Consider the following 13,938-nt stretch of genomic DNA (forward strand, 5'->3'; position numbering starts at 1 on the left):
GCAGAAGAAAAAATTTCAAGTGCTGAGGCGGCTGGCTTTTCTTTGGGCATCAGAGCAGCAGTCTCGGCAAATCAGCTCTTCAGGCTGTAGCTTGCGACATGTCAAGATAGTCTTTATCCACCCTTATCCCATATCATGTGCTTGCTTCTCAATAAATTGCATGACGAACTCAAACCTACACCTCTGGAAACACATGATAAATCTTAAAAGTCTTTATACCTTATGCAACAAGGAGACGCACATTATGGCTCGCAATCGATCATGATAGTATAATAAAGCCTCGTGCAGCAGGTGCTCTTTTACAATCCCTGAATCATACCATACGATGTGCACACAACCTCTTTATTTGTTAGAGCACAAAGCACATAATGAACCACTAGTATCATTGAAAGCTAGTACCAATAGTAAGGAGCCATCTCGGACAAAGAATGAAGAGGGATGGCACTTGCGATGTTTGATGGTCAATGTGGCATTCTAAGGATGAGCGATTGTTGATCTTTTAGTATCAAAGCAATGACGAATGGATGATACTTGGCTCAATAAGATAGGGCAGGATGTTATATGAACCTTGGGATGTTACATAATGATGAAGAAGAGTAAACCAAAAGATGGGTTTACATAATGAAAATGGAATCGCTAGTATTCATTAAAACAGCAATAGGATGATGCTCAATATAAAGTGGCAATGTTGCTCAATTGGAGAGTGTCACGAGATTCGGCTCGATTTAGTCAGAGGACTATTATCATGATGCCGACAATGCAAGGGCACTGACATGATGATGATGACGATGATGACGATGATTAACTTTGCATTTCTATAACAGATGACTACTTTCAGGGCGAAAGAGACAAACAAATCAACTGATGGCACTTTTTCCACGCTAAATGAACGACCCTGTTCCTTTTTTTTCTCACAGTGTTCCAAGTGAAACCATTTACGGGAGCTTTAGGGATCCATGTATACCAGATATGGCGAATTTCCTTTGCGGATGTACCAGTCAGCAAACATGATGATAGGATTGCAAAAGAAAGAAGCAATGTGGAAGCAAAGCATCATCATGATAATGTTGTGAGTATCTAATATCGGCGTGGGTAACAAAGTGAATGCTGATGTAACCGAGACGTGGGGAATTGAGGGGTGTAGGTTGGTTGCTCTTGGCAACGTGACTTATTGAAATGTGTGTGTGTATTAGCGGAACTCAAAGAAAGAAGGCAGCAGCAGCAGCAGCAGGCGCGGGTTGGTACCTCCTTTCTTCCTCAGTGCAAGTTACAAGGCCAACAGGGTTCTTTCGCTACAAAACCCCCACTCTCTTTCTTTCACCAACCAGCCAGCCAGCTAGACCGACTTGCTTCTTGCGTAATTTAATGACTCTCAATTGAGATGACCAGCACGTCATTCTTCAAATGGATGGGCTTGGTGCGTTTTGCCCACTTTGTATATTGCATGTCGCCTCGTGCTAACCCGCTTGCACATCATTCCAGGGCCAGTCAGGCAAATCGGTGGCAGAGAATGAAAACTATGACGAAGGCGAGCGATACTTTGGTCTAGAGAATGTTAGTAAAAGAGTCAACCACCATGCATACAAGCTCTTTGATACTAATTCATCCCTCTTCAATGATGTAGTTTGGCAATACCTGGTAATTTGCATATGGGGTATATAGGTTTATATGGAATACGGCACTTACGTTTGGTTCTTTTTTCATGCTGGTGTTTGCAGCTATAGCAACTCGGTTATCCAAGCCCTGTACTACTGTAAACCCTTCCGGGAATGCATCACCAACTATCCTTATCCAGCTACACTTCCAACATTAAGTAATGGCAACACTAGTATCAACAGCAGCAACAGCAGTGGTGGAGGATGTATCACTAGCCCTGGATCGCCTGCACCTCATTTTAACGTTTCATCATCATCGTCTTCAGCATCTTCCTCCTCCAACAGTCGATTCCATTCTAGTAGTAGTGGTGGTGGTGGTGGTATGAATGGCCATGCTAGTCAGCCCTCTTTACACCATCGACCATCCTTAACCCCACGTGGAACATTGAGCACGAGTAGCAGCAATAATGTCAACAACAACAACTCAAGCTCAGCAGCAGCAGCGAGTGGCCATGTTATTTCTTCGTCACACCATGAACGAGATAGCAATGGTGACCTCCGACTTTCTCCAGGAATGGAAGACACATTGTTTGCCGCTCTCAAAGATCTCTTTTGGAAAATATCAACGCATCGGAAAAAGACCGGCGTCGTTGCTCCTGTTAATTTCATCAACAAGGTCAAAAAGGAGAATGGTAAGTATCAAGGCGCAGTAGCATTATCCATGTATGGTACCCCCTCGTCTCTCTAACAGTAACGTGACTATAGAGCTTTTTCGTTCAAGCATGCATCAAGATGCTCACGAGTTCCTCAACTATTTACTCAACAGCATTGCCGAGGATGTCGAGACCTATCAGAAAAAGATGTCCGAGCAACAAAAACCTGCTAATGGGACGATAAAGAGCAATGGCACCATGGATCATGATCAACGTATGTCGTTTATTGCACCCGTACGCTCATTTGGATGCTGATTTTTATACATGTACAGAATCGGAATCCTCAGCCAACAGCTCTCATCCATCCACGTGGGTACATCAATTATTCGAAGGTGTCTTTTCGAATGAGACAAAATGCCTCACATGCGAAACGGTATGGTTGCACGAAAATGTGGAGAGAGAGATACGATCTTATTGATTCTCCTTTTATGTTGCTAGGTCACAAGTCGTGATGAATCATTTATGGATTTATCCATTGACGTCGAGATGAATTCATCTGTGACCTCTTGTCTACGGCAATTTTCAGCGAGCGAAACCTTATGTCACAAGAACAAGTACTTTTGTGATGAATGCTGTGGACTCCAAGAGGCTGAGAGACGGTATGTTGTCATGGGAACAAGAGAGCGTCGCCATGGGAATGAGGAAGGATCTTTTAGATGTGACTAACATGTAGCTTATTAGTATGAAGATCAAGAAGCTACCCAATATTTTGGCCCTGCATCTTAAACGTTTCAAATACCAAGAACAACTGCAAAAGTATATCAAGCTCACCTACCGCGTAGTGTTTCCATTTGAACTGCGTTTATTTAATACGGTAAGGTTGCTCATTCTTTTTCATTGGGTCATGAGATTTGATTTGGGGGGGGGGTTATCCCTTTCACTCACTCACTCACTCATTGATCTCGTGTTTAGTGCGACGAGACTGAAGATGCCGATCGACTCTATGAATTATGGGCGTGTGTCATTCATATCGGTAGTGGGCCCCATCATGGCCATTACGTGACCATTATCAAGAGTAACGGCCAATGGATGCTTTTCGATGATGATATTGTCACTGTAAGTTGAAAGTGGACCAAATAGAGAGAGAGAGCATCAGGATTGATTTCATTTTTGACAGCCAATACCCGAAGAAGACATCCAAAAGTATTTCGGTGATATACCAGGCAATGGATCGGGTTATGTCTTATTTTACCAAGCAGTCAACGTCAACATGGAATCACTCAACATATATAACGGCATCGATTTGAAAAACTGCAACAACAATCATATGCAACATGTCAACGGCAGGCCGTCGGCAGCTTCTCCTATAGCCATCAACACCACCCCCATTTCAACTACTGAGCAGCAGCAGCAGCAACAACAGCATCCACATTCCTCTGCCGTCTCTACTCCTACTACTACCACATCTACACGTTTAGACTCTTCCCCATTCTCTCGAAAACCTACTTTATCATCCAATACTCCCATTTCCTCTCCATCAGCGCCAACTCCTGTCTCCTCCATAAGCACCACTGTCGAGGAGAAAAAGTCCCGTTGGGGTATTGGAAAGATACGAGAAAAACGATCCAACAAGAGGTGATCTTGTAATCAACAACAACAAAATAACATTTATCTTTAATTCAAATGCACGCATGTATTGTATAATTGAGGATGTTGTACATAGTAGATGAGTGTGGTGGGAGGGCAATGATGGTGTGTATACAAAGAGTGAAGGTCACATGACCATTTTAAAAAGTGGCGGTACTTGAATGGGAAGCATTGTGGTGGTGGCAGTGTAAGTGAAATCCAAGGCAACGTCCGCCAAGCAGTGAATCCTCCTCTTTTTCCAGAAGCTAATCATGGTAAGTCATGCATCCATCCACCCATCCATCGATTCATCCATCAAGCAATCCTATTCTGATACCATCCATCCATTTAGTCCAAGCGTGCTGCTACCAAGAAGACCACCGAAAACGTTACCCTTGGTCCCCAGGTCCGTGAAGGTGAACTCGTCTTTGGCGTTGCCCACATCTTCGCCTCCTTCAACGACACCTTCGTCCATGTCACCGATCTTTCCGGTCGTGAAACCATTGCCCGTGTCACTGGTATGTAACGATGGGTGCATTGTCGAATGCTTGCTCGAAAAAGTATGCTCATGTATATTGTTTCTTTTCAAAGGTGGTATGAAGGTCAAGGCTGATCGTGATGAGTCTTCTCCCTACGCCGCCATGTTGGCTGCTCAAGATGTTGCTGCCAAGTGCAAGGAGGTGAGTGTTCCAAAACGAGTGATTTGTGTGCGTGTGTATATACAATATGGATTACTGATATTGGTGGAAATGATATAGCTCGGTATCAACGCTGTCCACGTCAAGATCCGTGCTACTGGTGGTACTGGTACCAAGACTCCTGGTCCTGGTGGTCAAAGCGCTCTCCGTGCCTTGGCTCGCTCTGGCTTGAGAATCGGCCGTATCGAGGACGTTACTCCCATCCCCACTGATAGCACTCGCAGAAAGGGTGGTCGTCGTGGTCGTCGTCTTTAGATGCTTTACTTTATGGTTGTTATCTTGTATTATCAACAGTAAACATCAACTCACCTCTGAACTTGATTCTTTGTCACATGATCTACTGTAATGATTTGCTCAATGATGGTTGGTTATATGAAAAGGTTGAATAAGAAGGATGGCGGGGAATGTATGAAGGAGAGGATCGGCAAAATGTAATGTCGCTATACCGAAAACCATAAAAACCTTAACGAACGATCGGCATCGTAATCATGTACAGCTGTCATCGTGTTATTGTTGCTGCTGCTGCAAATATCGCCATACCATTGTAGGTAATACGAATCTCATAATCGTTAATGAGGTCTCGCTCGGGCCATAATAAATGAACAAGATATTAGGTCAATGACATGGCTTTTTCTAGGTCCTGTTTTCACTCCCACACATTAAAAAGGGGGCTGATAAATGATAACGTCATGCTGACAAGCAAGAAGGGTTGCACTACAGCTACTTAAACCCTCCAGAGCGCAAAAAAGCACATTATATCCGATCCGTGTTACCAGCTTTTGTTTGTTCAGCCGAATTGGCGGCTATAGGAGAGAGAGTGAGAGAGCAGTTAGGCATCCAACCTTCCATTTATTAATTTAACTTTCATTGAGAGAGCGCTAATGTGGGAAGAGCGGAGCACATGCCCCCATACATTCTATGATCTTCAATACCAAGTTGTCAATGAGGCACAAGTGTATGTTGCCAAGGGGATTAAAACAATGTTGCTTTCATTATATGAGCCCGCGGGTTCACAAAAGTGGAGTATACCCGATAATAACGGAGACTCGGGAGCCAATGTTGCCGTAGCAACTACAGCAGAGTCATCATCAACCTTCAAGCCTTTGGATGATTTGTGTTACCTTGCTCGCGTGCTGATACTGCCTTTAATGTCGTGGCTCATCTCAACTCCGATGGTGGTTTTTAAAAAAAGGATCATGAGCTATATAATGGAGTGCCTATTCTTTTGTCATCCTTCTTTCGGTTCTTTTTTACCCTTTCTCTCACACCCATTTCCTTCCTTTATGATTGACCACGTTAATACCACAAAATCGTCTCATTTTCATCAACCTCGTCCTGGACGACGATTAAAGAAAATCTTTTGTCCTCGACACAAAGTGCAAGATGAGCACGAGCTGGCGATCTCACCACCCATCATTGATTCTGTCTATTCACCACTTGCATCACCTACTAATCTAAAGAATCATGGGCCATCGCCATACCATCATCATCAACAACCCCTTGTATTGAACTCGGTACCACCAAGAGTTAGCAGCATGCCCAAACGCACAAGCACGATGCCAACACCATCAAAAACGATATCCACATCTCATCATTCATCTCTTCCACGACCTCCTCGCAAGTCAATTTCTCGACCACGCCCACTACCCAATGAACAGGATCGTCGTCATTCATTCCACTTGCCACCTACAAATACATCAGCCACATCTGTACGTACAGCACCACCTGCCACCACAGCTACTGGTGCTGGTGCTCCACCTAGTAGTCGACTTGCTGATCTTGGCAACAAAGCAAAACGGCAATCTCGTGCTGCAGCTAGTGTTGCTGTTTCAGGTGCCCCTGTTCCAGTGATGCCCGTCAAAAGTCGATCAACGCCAATGCGTGTCAAGACATACAATGTCAACTATAACCCACAGGCAGAAATGGAAAGAGTGCGCAAGCAAAAGGAATTGGAAGAATTGATTGCTGGTGGTCGTCGTGGAAGCACCTTAAAGTTGAGTTTGACGCCCCGTGGTCTTTAAGCAGCTGTGTGTGCATCCCATCTCCTGTGTTGTATTGTATGTGTGCTTGTGCATATGTGCTACACATACACATAACACACAGACATGCGGAGTACAACCAACCTAAATCTTGTTTTGCTTTCTCGCCCATCCACAGATCATGCAAGGAAAAAAAAGCCCCAGGTCCAGCCCATTTTTTATTTCCAACCCCAACACATATCATTACGTTTTACACACACACACACACTTCAAATCACACATTCTAATTATTTCATCATGTATGCTTACCCTATAATGTTACCATATCATCCCACATCTAAACATCCCCCCACACCCCTTATCCCCCACACACCTTATTGTAATTCTCTCTCTCTCTCTCTCTCGTATATGGCATGCTTTACTTTTTAATCATCATAAGCTAATAGAATCAAACATTATTCCTTGTGAAAAAAAGGCTATGAACCATGTTGTGATACAACTTTGTTTATGCTAACGACCCATTATTGTTGTTGTTGCTCATTATTCTTCTTGTCCTCGGATTCCTTTTCTTCTTGCAATACTTCTTCCTCGTCACCAACAGGCGCCATATTGGCATCTTCGTTTTCTTGCTCATCAGCGGCTAAACCAGGTTCATGATTACGCACAACTTCAAGATCCGTTTCGCCTGATGCAAGTTTGGTAACTCGGACTTTGGCGTCTTCGCCCGTACGCACACCACCATCAATCAACAAGCGTGCTAATGGGTTGAGTAATTTCTTTTGGATGAGGCGATTCAGGGGTCGTGCGCCATAGGCGGGGTCATAGCCACGTTCACCAAGCCAGTCTCTTGCTTCCAAATCCACATCCAATTTGATACGTCGATCACTGACACGGCCTTCAACCTCGTTGAGACGCACATCCACAATCTCACGCAATGCATTGCGAGAAAGTCGATTGAATACCACCTATAGGCAAATTGGTTAGCTCTATAAACTAGGGTCAAATAACATGTCCCACACATACCATTTCGTCCACACGGTTGATAAACTCAGGAGAGAAATTGTGGCGTACAGCATCCATCACCATATTCTTGGCTTGCTTGCTCACGTTTCCATTATCGCTCTTATCAGTGACCAATGCTTCAGCACCCAAATTGGACGTCATGATGATGATGGTGTTCTTGAAATCGATCTTGCGTCCCTTGCCTGTAATAATTCAGTAATCAGCATCAAATTTGTATAGATCAATATGGCTATATACTCACTGTCGGTCAAGACACCATCGTCGAGCACTTGGAGTAAAATATTATACACTATGCACGAAAACGTTAGCATGACATGCGTTTCAAAGATAGGGTTATCTATAAACTTACCATCTTTGTGTGCCTTTTCCATTTCATCGAGAAGTACCACTGCGTAAGGTCGACGTCGAACAGACTCTGTTAATTCGCCACCCCCATCGTCATAACCAACATATCCAGGAGGTGCACCTTTTGTCATGATGTTAATTATCATTGTCCCCTCAAAAGTAATAAAATCCCATTCATTCCTTACCAATGAGTCTGCTGACAGAAAACTTCTCCATGTATTCCGACATGTCGATGCGTACAATGGCATTTTCAGTATCAAATAAGAATTGAGCAATCGTCTTGCATAGCTCGGTCTACAATAAAAAAGCATGTGCGTGTAAGGATGATCGTGTATGCATGTAGCACAAAATGATCGGTACGCCCCAACTCATGTTACCTTGCCAACACCTGTCGGTCCAAGGAATAGGAACGATGCGATTGGTCGAGAAGGATTCTGTAAACCAGCACGGCTGAGGCGCACGGCTTCAGAGACAGCCTATAATGTTGACACCGAAAATGTCAGAATCACATGGATAAAAGTGTATGACGATAGACTACTTGCCGTGATAGCTTCATCTTGTCCCACCACACGTTTACTCAAGACATCTTCCATATGAAGCAACTTTTCGCGTTCGCCTCGCATGAGATTCTAAAACGATAGCATCAGCATCTTGTTGTACATTGTCGTATATAAAAAACTTACCCTAACAGGAATACCTGTCATACGAGAGACCACACGAGCGATATCATCCGAAGTAACACGTTCATGCACCAAGGACTCTGAAGTATCCTCCTCGGTATTCTCCTTGGGCAACTTCTTTTGCAGATTGGGGATCACACCATAACGTAATTCGGAAGCACGTGAAAAATTACCAGCTCTTTGGGCTATCATGTTGTTGGTCAGTGCAAAGCCCCCATTCCAAAATGGATGTATACATTACCCGACTCGAGCTCCACGCGTGCTTGGTTCAAATCCTCCTTAATCTTCTTGATCTCATCAATCTTTTGTCTAAGATAGATACGTATAAGCAAGGTTGTGATGCATGTATCAGATGTTCGTTGCCTTTTACCTTTCTTCATTCCAAATGCCTGATAAGCGTTCGCTCTCCTTTTGCTTTTGCTCGAGCTCAGATTGCAGCTTTTCACGGCGCTCCACCGAGAGAATATCCGATTCCTTGCGTAACGATTCCAATTCAATTTGCATGGTCATGATTTGACGATCGAGATTCTCAAGTGCTTCAGGTTTGCTTTCTTGCTGAAGTCGTAACTTTGAACATGCTTCATCCACAAGATCAATCGCCTTATCAGGAAGGAATCTGTGATATGGTATGGTATCCATGTTAGCGCCCTGGACCCTGATCATTCGAAGATTATGCAGCTCTTACCTATCAGAGATATATCGATGGGATTGAATTGCAGCTGATACAAGTGCTGAATCCTATAGTGGTGCTATCAATAAACCATGCTGACAAATTTCTTCATGCTTTGTATAATACTTGCCGCAATCTGGACACCATGATGCACCTCGTAACGTTCTCTCAATCCACGCTGAACATGTAAATGTCAATAAAGCGCTGTCATATGATACCCTATTTCACGTAGCCAACATACCAAAATGGAGATAGTGTCTTGAACCTTTTTTCAAAAAATCATCATATGTTAGGTATCATCCAATATCACTGTTACCCATTACCACTTACAGTTGGTTCCTCAACCTAAAGATAAGAGCAAGGTCATTAGTCGTTTGATCATATTGGGATGATTTCTTTTTTTCCATTCTACACTTACCATGACCGATTGGAAACGTCGCGCCAATGCAGGGTCGGACATGATGTACTATTTAGGGATAAGCATTAATGCATTGTTGACACACACAAACATTGCTGCACAATTTCACATGCCTTTCGGTATTCGTCAATGGTTGTCGCACCAACACAACGCAACTGGCCACGTGCCAATGCAGGCTACAAAAATGATGTCAGCTAGGTTCATGTCAAGTAAAACACCTGCAAACCAAAGACAAACCTTTAAGAGATTTCCAGCATCCATTGCACCTTCCGATTTGCCAAGACCCAAAAGATTGTGGATTTCATCAATGAAAAGGATAATCTTGCCCTCTGCTTCGGTCACTTCTTTCAAGACGCCCTTTAAACGATCTTCGAATTCACCCCTGCATCACAAAAGCAAGCCTATTAGCGTTCTTTCCCCCCATCGATTTCAGCCTTTCACGACATACCGGTATTTGGCACCTGCAACGAGACCCTATAGTGAGGGATTGTTAATGATTACATGCATCACATGATCCAGAGGGCAGCTTCTTACTCCAAGATCCAAAGCAATGACTCGTCTTCCTTGAATAGATTCGGGGACCTCATTGGCAACAATGCGTTGTGCAAGACCCTGAGAAATTTATGCAAGTTCAGTATCCTTTGTTTTCCATCATCCCAATTCCACCTTATACAACATACCTCTGCAATGGCTGTTTTACCCACACTAATTACAACAATGGTGGTTAGCATGGCATCGTTGGGGTCTTGTAGATCACACTTACCCCGCTTCACCGATCAATACGGGGTTGTTTTTGGTTCGGCGTGCCAACCTGGCATAATGATCCATATGTCAGCAATGCATACGTGTTTTCTTTTCATCTTTGCCTTCATCTTACACTATTAAAATGGTTCAGTAACACAAAATCAAGTATATCGTTTGGTATATTACCTTCAATGGTACGTCGGATTTCTTCATCACGGCCGATGACGGGATCTGTCAAATACATTCGGGCATGGGATGAGTCAAAAAAGTCCGAGCATACAACGCATATACGCCACCCAACCCATGCATTGACTTACCAAGTTTGCCCTTTTCAGCCATTGATGTAAGATCTATACCCTATAATAAAGAGTATTAGGAATAAACATCATCTACCATCACGTCCATTACAACTACATACAAATTGTTCGAGAGCTTTGGGTTGTTCTTGCTCCTGGTTGGGTGCCATACGAAAACCACCAGGCGGCATTCCTCCACCTATAACAAAAAGAGAAGGTTCTCGTAATGAGCTAATGGCACGTGTGAAATGAACTACAATGCACTACTTGCCACCATTGTAGAATCGCTTGGCGGTATACACAGCAGCAGCGGCTGTAAGTCTGGGTCGCAATTGTTGCACCGCGACAACGCGAGCCGATCTTGCAATTAAGCCGGCATTAGCAGAGCGCCGAGTGAGCAATGTTCTCGGGTAATGAGAAGGAAGAGCACGTCGTAGCATGGTTTGAGTGAAAGAAACGTTGATTCCAAGAACGGCGAACAAAGGAAAAGAAAATCAAAGAATGAGAACGAGATGCAGCGAGAATCTTCCCGAAATGGCCATGGTGTCAGATGACTTTTTATATATCGGGCGGAACACGGACCGCTGTCAATCAAACTCAAAGCACATGAGACACCCCATCCATGACAGCTTGATTCTAAGATACATTGTTTTTCCTATTTAATTCATGCGATAAGGAGGGGGATATTGCAAAATGAAGTTTGTGTGTGGTAAAAAAAAAGATAAAAAGAGATAGGGGATCTATGATGTTCATCGACGACTATTCCATGCCATGCTGACAGCAGCATCTCGTGCAGCATTGGATCCACCAACACGACTGTAAGCTTCATCCTTTGCTTCCTTGAATGTATGACCAGCAGCCTTGTAATGCCTGTAGGTGGTGAAGTAAAGGTAGAGAGCCAAGAATCCCATACCAAGCCAACAAACGGATGCCAAGAGGGCAATGATACCCGTAATAATGTATCCATCAGTGAACAATGTCACCACCAAGATCAAACCAGCTCCTCCTCTTCAAAACAAACGCATGCTACAATTAGCCATGGATCATGAATGGAATAGCTGAAAGTGACTTACGTGCTGGGAATACCGATAGCCATATAGAAGGTGTACAAGATATGGAAGCCATTAAAGATAAAATACAAGGCTAGTATATAATTAGTGATGGATGCTCTTTAAATGGGGATTGCAATGACTTACTGTAGTACAATGAGACCTCTTTCATATATGCATTGTACACGGGGCGATACCAGAGAAAGAAACTTGCCAATGAATGAGTGAACATTTGAGTGAGAGCGATGCCCAGATCGGTTGGAGCACTTGTAACGGAAGGTGGATGGGAGAATAAGAGACAAAGACAAGCGACAAAGTTGAGAACCAGGGTAAGTTCGAACCAAAGCCATTCACGATATAACCACCATACTGTCGATTGATGATTGAGGGGAATCTCGGTAGTGATATCAAGGTACATGATGGGGAAACATGGTGGAAAGTTGTTTGCATGGGGTCGTTGACGCTCGCCTAGTCGTGCTTCTCGTTCTGCAAGTTCTCGTTCCTTTTGCCTCAATGCCTCCTCTCTCGCTTGCAAATCGTTGCCACCAGGGGATCCACTACTGCTGCCACCTTCCACAATTCCTTGCTGTGTATCATCCACAAGCATTTTCTGATCGTGCTCAAAAGGGTCATGGCTGTTGTCTTGGTATTGCCGTACAGTGGTGAAATTGTCATGCTCGTTAACACCATCCTGTTCTAGGTGAAGCGACGCATCTTGACGTGTGGAATTGAGAGCCGACGTGATTGAAGGGTCCTGAAATGGGTTGGATGGGTCGTCGAATGGATTTGCTTGTTGATGAGCCATGGCGTTCCAAAAAAAGAGCACAACCGGTCTAGTGCTTAAAATGAAGCGATCGTCCCTAGGTAACCGTTGCTAATGTTGGATTAATCCAAATGACGTAATGCAGCTTGATTGGCTTCTCATCCTTTTATCCTTATCTTTGTCGGCCAAGTTCAGGATTTAGCAAGCATCATGCATATACAGTGGTTGGCATCTGGAAATCCAGGGAACGTAGTCTAGTTTTCACCATCTCCCAATAAGGGTTCAAGCATCTAAATAAAACATTGGATCTTCTCATACATCAATATTTGGCTTCTATGTACATTTCGATCTCTCAATACAATTTCTCGGCTCGACTCTAGCATTTTGCTAGTAGCATCCTCTGCTATTATGGGAGGTCACGAGTAAGAAACAAAAGCCCATCGCTACTGTATGTTGTATGTACATCCTTTTAAAGGGTTCACTTGTAACTGATTAACGTTGTTTATGGTGTGAAATGTATCTACAACATTCATACAAGGAGATCGTTGATTGACTATGATAAGACGGCTGGAATGAAACGTACGCTGCATGTGTATTGATGTAACGTGCTTCGTGATCAGGTAATGACGGGGCCCTTTTTCCTTCTTACAGGCGTAAACAGCTTACTTGCATTGACGCTTGATTTCTTGTATCGCCTTCTTTTCTCGCACCGTACAAAATGCGTGTTCATCACATCGATCCTCCAAACACTTAAAAGTGCCGTTACTTTCAGTCACGTACAGTGCGCGCCTCCACTCACCTTAAAATTGCTATCCATTTGTTTCGCCCAAGCTGTAGAGCCGGAGTATCGATTGACACTGATTGCATATCCAATTGCTGGTTTAAACTTGCGAGCTCTCCATGCGGGTTGTAGTAGTAGACGGTGGCACCTAATCCAACTTCGCATATGCATCTCGTGATGTAGCTACACCGAAATGAATGTGAGTCTGTGCTCCATCAAGGAACATGTTTGACTCTTACCTTATCAGAAGATCCAATAAACCACAATGAAAGCAATGACAATGATGAAAGTAGAATGACAATGAATAAACTAAAGATCATCACACATGAATACATGGATCGCTCACATATAAGGCTACTCGTCATAATACTCACCAAGGCTTTTAAGAGCGTCAGCAATCAAAGACTGCTACGATGGACGAGAGAAAAGGGGATGTGTGGGAGTGTGATAGTAGACGACAACATCTTTGTTGTTGTTTATATGTGCATGGCGGGCGTGGGTATTTCTGCGTTCAAGATGAATGAGGAAATTCTTGTTGGAGATAGTGATGGGTTGACAGATTGGTGGGATGCCTGCACAAAGAGTCTTGGTGTGATTGATTGTCGATGCATAAAGCAG

General features: G+C 43.6%; 5 protein-coding genes across 5 annotated transcripts; 3 read left to right on the forward strand and 2 right to left on the reverse strand.

Annotated features, from left to right (window-relative positions):
- Window positions 1-1,381: 1,381 nt before the first annotated feature.
- Window positions 1,382-3,887, forward strand: O0I10_011132 (uncharacterized protein; the record flags this gene model as incomplete). The annotated part of the gene is made up of 9 exons (XM_058491103.1): window positions 1,382-1,417; window positions 1,483-1,554; window positions 1,663-2,287; window positions 2,361-2,522; window positions 2,581-2,681; window positions 2,747-2,907; window positions 2,990-3,122; window positions 3,221-3,364; window positions 3,426-3,887. The coding sequence occupies 9 exons, from the start codon at window positions 1,382-1,384 to the stop codon at window positions 3,885-3,887; spliced, it is 1,896 nt and encodes a 631-aa protein (XP_058338099.1).
- Window positions 3,888-4,146: 259 nt separating this feature from the next.
- O0I10_011133 (40S ribosomal protein) lies at window positions 4,147-4,827 on the forward strand (the record flags this gene model as incomplete). The annotated part of the gene is made up of 4 exons (XM_058491104.1): window positions 4,147-4,149; window positions 4,227-4,392; window positions 4,466-4,554; window positions 4,633-4,827. The coding sequence occupies 4 exons, from the start codon at window positions 4,147-4,149 to the stop codon at window positions 4,825-4,827; spliced, it is 453 nt and encodes a 150-aa protein (XP_058338100.1).
- Window positions 4,828-5,855: 1,028 nt separating this feature from the next.
- O0I10_011134 (uncharacterized protein) lies at window positions 5,856-6,593 on the forward strand (the record flags this gene model as incomplete). Its single annotated transcript, XM_058491105.1, has 1 exon — window positions 5,856-6,593. The coding sequence occupies one exon, from the start codon at window positions 5,856-5,858 to the stop codon at window positions 6,591-6,593; it is 738 nt and encodes a 245-aa protein (XP_058338101.1).
- Window positions 6,594-7,072: 479 nt separating this feature from the next.
- O0I10_011135 (ATP-dependent chaperone ClpB) lies at window positions 7,073-11,167 on the reverse strand (the record flags this gene model as incomplete). The annotated part of the gene is made up of 25 exons (XM_058491106.1): window positions 7,073-7,516; window positions 7,575-7,756; window positions 7,816-7,863; window positions 7,924-8,040; window positions 8,105-8,213; window positions 8,297-8,395; window positions 8,462-8,548; window positions 8,603-8,784; window positions 8,841-8,908; window positions 8,970-9,215; window positions 9,285-9,337; window positions 9,400-9,447; window positions 9,511-9,534; window positions 9,600-9,614; window positions 9,688-9,735; window positions 9,789-9,863; window positions 9,925-10,069; window positions 10,136-10,161; window positions 10,222-10,299; window positions 10,368-10,392; window positions 10,451-10,498; window positions 10,587-10,662; window positions 10,749-10,788; window positions 10,850-10,926; window positions 11,002-11,167. The coding sequence occupies 25 exons, from the start codon at window positions 11,165-11,167 to the stop codon at window positions 7,073-7,075; spliced, it is 2,526 nt and encodes an 841-aa protein (XP_058338102.1).
- Window positions 11,168-11,476: 309 nt separating this feature from the next.
- On the reverse strand, window positions 11,477-12,581 carry O0I10_011136 (uncharacterized protein; the record flags this gene model as incomplete). The annotated part of the gene is made up of 3 exons (XM_058491107.1): window positions 11,477-11,735; window positions 11,801-11,870; window positions 11,924-12,581. 3 exons carry the CDS (start codon window positions 12,579-12,581, stop codon window positions 11,477-11,479), a joined length of 987 nt encoding a protein of 328 aa, XP_058338103.1.
- Window positions 12,582-13,938: the final 1,357 nt, after the last annotated feature.

Source organism: Lichtheimia ornata, assembly GCF_029851405.1.
Source record: "Lichtheimia ornata isolate CBS 291.66 chromosome Unknown scaffold00083, whole genome shotgun sequence".
In the NCBI taxonomy this organism is placed as follows: Eukaryota; Fungi; Mucoromycota; class Mucoromycetes; order Mucorales; family Lichtheimiaceae; genus Lichtheimia; species Lichtheimia ornata.